Genomic DNA, 5470 nt, shown 5'->3' on the forward strand with positions numbered 1-5470 from the left:
AAGCCTAGAAGTTAGATTCTGATTATTCGACGTTGATTGCTCAGATTGAATCTGGTAAGAAGCCTGAACTCCAAATTTCTGATTCTGGTACCATTTTCTGCAAGAACAGGTTGTGGATTCCTGTGTTTGGAGATTTGAGGAAAGAGATTCTGTATGAATCTCATCATTCAGGCTACACTGTTCATCCGGAAAATGGAAAGATGTACGGAGATATAAAGAGTTTGTTCTGGTGGCCGGGAATGAAAAAGGATGTAGCAGATTTTGTTGCTAGATGCGAGGCCTGTCAGTTGGTGAAGGCAGAGCATCAGCGACCAGGAGGACTTTTGCAGTCGTTGCCTATCCCTGAGTGGAAATGGGAGGAGGTAACAATGGATTTTGCTATGGGTTTTCCTCGATCAAGGCAAGGGCACGATGCCATTTGGGTGATTGTGGATCGATTGACGAAGTCTGCTCATTTTCTTCCGATCAGGCAGACCGATCCGGTGGATCGATTGGCACAGGTATATGTGAAAGAGATTGTCAGATTACACGGTGTGCCTAAGGTGATTGTTTCTGATCGAGATGGACGGTTTACTTCCAGACTTTGGAAGGGTATTCAGCAAGGTTTGGGTACGAAGTTACATTTCAGTACAGCTTTTCATCCGTAGACTGACGGACAGTCTGAAAGGACTGTTCAGGTACTGGAAGATCTATTGAGGCTATGTGTTTTAGATTTTGGAGGAAGCTGGGAAGATCACATTCCTCTGATAGAGTTTGCTTACAATAACAGTTTTCAGTCCAGTATTGGCATGGCACCTAATGAAGCTCTATATGGCAGGAAGTGTAGAACTCCTTTGACTCTGACTGAGGTTGGAGATAGACAGGAGTTGGGTGCCACTTTTGTAGATGAAACTGTTAAGAAAAGTCAATTTGATTAAAGAAAGATTGAAAGTTGCATAAGATCGACATCAAAAATATTACAATCAGAAGCACATGTTCGTTGAATTTCAAGTTGGTGACTTTGTGTATGTCAAAGTCAGTCCAATGATGGGTGTGAGCAGATTTGGCAGGGTAAGTAAGCTCAGTCCAAGGTATATTGGACCTTTTGAAATTCTTGAAAGAATTGATAAATCTGCTTATCGGCTGTTGTTATCTGATCAGATCTCTGATGTGCACAATGTGTTCCACGTATCTACTTTGAGAAAGTGGATATCTGACCCTGGAAAGAAAGTGTCTGCTGATGAGATTGAGATTCAGGAGAATTTGAGCTATAAAGAAGAACCAGAGTTGATTCTATCTTACGATGTTCGTAAGTTGAGAAGTAAACAGATTCCGATGGTTAAGGTGCAGTGGAAGCACCGAACTGCACGGGAAGCGACTTGGGAGAAAGAGTCGGACATGAGGAAGTCGTATCCGTATTTGTTTTGACTGAGTTTTGATTGGACAATGTCGAGGACGACATTTTTTTGAAGTTGGGGAGATTGTAACAGCAGTTCTGTACATATCGTTCAGGCCGATCATGGATCATCCTGGGACGATCAGTTCAAATTTTGTTCCAGATTCTGTACAGAAGTTACAGGAAAATTTTCCTGTATGGATCGTCCGGGCCGATCTGGGATCGTCCCAGGACGATCAGAGCATGGCACAAGACAGAGAGCAAAGGGTTTTTGAAAATTAATTATCGTCCTGGATCGTCCTGCGAAATCGTCCCAGGACGATATGAATTTGGTCAGATCGTCCAGGACGATCGTGCGATCGGCCAGGCCGATCTGAGTATTATTTAGCTGAAATCAGTTGTTTTGAAGAGAGAGAAAATCAAAAAATAAATATCTTAAATTTCTGAGTAGAGAGAAGGTCGAGGGCAAAAGTGGAAAAGCTGATTTTTGGGCGACGCCGGGCCGTTTTCGTCCGTCGAGACAGTTCAGGAAATTGGTATACGCAAAGTAAGGCACATTCCGCCTTTCTCAATTTTTAGAACGGTGAAGTTTGAACGAGTTTTCTGGCCGGATTTCGTTTTCGTTAGCGAATTTCGTCCGTATTTTCCGATTGGTTCAGTTTTTACCGCTTAGCTTTTGATATGTTTCTGAGGTGCCGAGTGTGCACATTTTGATTATTTTCTGGGGATTTTTGACCGGGTATTTTTGATTCGGCAGTGTTTTATTTTGACTGTGATTTCTGATAAAGTCTGATATTGTCTAGGCAGTAGAATAAAAGTCTTGCAATATTGTTGTGAACATTCTGTGATAATTTGATAATGTTTGATTTTTAGGAATTTTGTGTAAATTCCGTATACTGCCGTTATGCCGCCGGATTTTCGTACGATTTCTGAAATTATCCGGATTTGTTCTGAAATGACATGCTATGTTTGTGTGCTATGAAAAGGGAGTTATAAGGGGTCAGGATCCTGTGAAATCCTGTTTGTGTCAGGGAAAATCTAAAATGAGCTCTGAAATCTAAAAACAAGTTCTGTTCCGGATCCGATGATAAATTCTGTTCTGGTGCTATAAGCACATCTGTTCTAGTGCCATGAGCACAAAGGGAGGCATAAGGGGCCAGAATCTGAGAGATTCCGTCAGTGTCTGGGAAAGGAGGCATAAGGGGCCAGAATCCGTTGAGATTCTGTCAGTGTTAGGGAATATGTTCTGACTTTTGATATATTATGAATTGATATGATTTCTGATGTCCGTACGATTCTGTTCTGTTCTGATTTGATCTTATCTGTTCTGTTCTGAATTAATCTGATTTCTGTACGTTCTGTCAGCTCTGATGTGATGTATTTCTGTTTTGTTCTGATTTGATCCGATCTGTATGATTTCTATTCTGATTTGCTCGGTACGATTTTGTTGTATGATTTATGTTCGAATTTCTGTCTGATGTGTTTGATGTGGATTCTGAGGATTTTGATTGGAGGTTTGATGTCTTGCTGAGCTGTGTAGCTCATCCTTATTTTCTGCATGGTTTTCAGGTTCGGGGAAAGGGAAGGAAGTCTTGGAGTAGAAGTTCAGAGTCTGATCCGTTATAGGTATTTTATACTTTTGATTTTTGTACAGTCATGGATTTTCTGTTCTGCTTTTCTTTCTGTTTGAAAGCCATGAGCTGTATTTGTATATGATTCTTTTGAGGAAAGAAAAAGATAGATGATCTGTTCCGCTGCATTTGATGTTCATAGTAGCTCTGTGTGTGTGTGTGTTTCTGTCTGTTTGTTTGGAAGAAAGTTCTGAAATAAATTCCAAAGCCAGATCCTGGAATCAGTTCAGTCAGTCTGAAGTTCCAGCACCACGACCCGATGCGAGCGGGACCCGTCCCGGTCGGGTTGGGTCGTGACAGTTTCTACCATGAGAAATAATATTATCCTTCCCAAGGATTTCAGCTCCTTCTGAAGGTTGAAGTCCGATTTATGATAGAGTATACTTGAGTTCGCAAGTAATCCCTCAAGATTTATAAGAGTTCGCAAGCAACCTGATGTCTTTTGTAGGAGAAACAACCTTCTCCAAGAATTCAACCTCAATGTTGTTTTTGGCATAATCTTCTTTCCCCTTGCAGTCTTTATTTATTTCAATCTCATTTATTGTCATAACAGAAATGGAATTAACCAGATCCTTAAAAACTTATTTATCAGAATTTGTTTTAATCATTTATGTAGAACATCCATTTCCCTTTGAACCTTCAAAACAAGAATTCTGCACTTCCTCTTCCAAAATGCTGAAACTATTTTTCAGCATTTCTTCAGTATTTTTGTTCTCCCCCGTGGAATAGATGGCTTTAGATTCTGATACTTGAACATCATTTTGTTCAATAATATCTCCTTCTTCTATGATCGGATTTGCTTGTACTGGAAGGTAGATTTGAGAAACAGTTCTCTGCTTAATATTTATTTTTCCCACAACCCTATTTTTTCTGAACTTGACCTGTATCCAAGGTCCTAGTTCATCTTGGTCATTGGCTTTGTCTTCTTCTTGATTCATATTCTTCTCAATAACATTAGAATTTGGAGCAGTAGTTTTTGAAGAAGAATTATTGATTAAAGAACATTGGTTCTTTAAATGACCCAATTTGCCACAATGATAGCATTGAGAAGAAATCTTCTCATGTACTACTTTTTGGAAGGATCTACCATGGATTCCTTCTATCCAAACTCCTTTAGGAACTTTCTTGTCTAGGTTTAAACGAACACAAACCAGGGCATACTCCCTTTTTCCCCATTTAAAAGAATTTCCATCAAGATAAATTGGAGTACCAATCTTGGAAGCAATTCTACAAATGTTTTGCTCATCCCAGAAGTGTAATGGAAGGCATGGCATACGAATCCAAATAGGAGCTGTAATTCTTTTGAGGGATTCTGGTGAAAAATTGGGGGACCATTTATCCAACCCAATGATATTGCCTCCAATAAACCAAGGTCCTCCTTCTAGGATTTCTTCAACTACTTCCGGCTTTGTAAAGGAACAGAGAATCCAGTCAAGACCCAAGGTTGTAAGGTGAAAATTTCCAAATCTAGACCATTGCTTCCGAAGTTCTCTACTGCAAACTGGGAAAGGGATATTACTACCCAAAACTTTGATAACCAGAGAATTTCTCAAGATATGAGAATTAGCAATTTCTGAATCAGAGTTCATAATAACAACAATCTGGTCTTCAGTAACGGGGGTAGAATCCATATCATAATTAAGCTTGATGTGTTGGGTCCTCATCCAAGCATTACAAGAAGTTACTTTAGAATCAATCTTAGTTGTATTGACCTTTGAAGAATTCCCATCAATTCCAGATTACAAAACAGGTTTAATTGGTAAGTCTGAACAAGGAGACGAAGATAGCTTATCCACAGAATGAGAATTCTTATTAATTTCATTCGAGATATTCGCATTTATCGCTGGCCACGGGTCAGAGATTGCATTTGAACATCCAAATTTATTAACAAAAATTTTCAATTATGATGAAGAAGTTTCTACATCATTCAGTTTCAAACTTGAACGAGACTTCTCAATCCTTGGGGTAACGCAATCGGGATTAACCAAGATACTCTTACCCTTACCTTCCACAAAATCAACAAACTTCTTCGCAGGAGCGTCAGTAACGTCTCTAATAAACAGAGTTTTTGCTGTCGATCTGTGATGTCCATGATTTATTTCAGAACGCGGAAAAGTTTGTCGTCGGTCTTCTTCGTTTCCCATTTGACCTTCTGAGCCTCCAGAATTGTTTAGCGCACCAACTGGAGGTCGGCGGCCATCCACCGTCATCGCCAATCGCCGACGATGAAGGTCGCAGAAAAACCACAAATTTTTAAAAATTCAAAAAATGGTTGTTTCTCTCTCTAGCGGCTATTTCTCTCTCTAGCGGCTGTTTCTATTCCCTCTTAAATTTAAAATTGTAAGATTCGAGGTAGTTCTTATTCAAATATTAATGTTTTATGATTTTTATTTTTTTTTAAATTACTTGTAAATAAAGTATTATTTTGTGATCTAATATAGTCCACTTGATGTAGATAACTATT

General features: G+C 39.3%; 2 protein-coding genes across 2 annotated transcripts; one reads left to right on the forward strand and one right to left on the reverse strand.

Moving 5' to 3' along the window:
- Positions 1 to 1026: 1026 nt before the first annotated feature.
- LOC110108282 lies at positions 1027 to 1407 on the forward strand. The gene has a single exon (XM_020838857.1). The coding sequence runs from the start codon at positions 1027 to 1029 to the stop codon at positions 1405 to 1407; it is 381 nt and encodes a 126-aa protein (XP_020694516.1).
- A 2207-nt stretch (positions 1408 to 3614) lies between these two features.
- Positions 3615 to 4637, reverse strand: LOC110108283. The gene has a single exon (XM_020838858.1). The coding sequence runs from the start codon at positions 4635 to 4637 to the stop codon at positions 3615 to 3617; it is 1023 nt and encodes a 340-aa protein (XP_020694517.1).
- Between the last annotated feature and the right edge of the window lie 833 nt (positions 4638 to 5470).

The sequence above is a fragment of the Dendrobium catenatum genome, unplaced genomic scaffold, assembly GCF_001605985.2.
Source record: "Dendrobium catenatum unplaced genomic scaffold, ASM160598v2 fragScaff_scaffold_360, whole genome shotgun sequence".
NCBI classification, from domain to species: domain Eukaryota; kingdom Viridiplantae; phylum Streptophyta; class Magnoliopsida; order Asparagales; family Orchidaceae; genus Dendrobium; species Dendrobium catenatum.

Bases quoted from the DNA above. Each gene is read 5' to 3' on its own strand.
- LOC110108283 (XM_020838858.1), bottom strand. From the start codon at position 4,637: ATGGATTCTACCCCCGTTACTGAAGACCAGATTGTTGTTATTATGAAC.
- LOC110108282 (XM_020838857.1), top strand. From the start codon at position 1,027: ATGGGTGTGAGCAGATTTGGCAGGGTAAGTAAGCTCAGTCCAAGGTAT.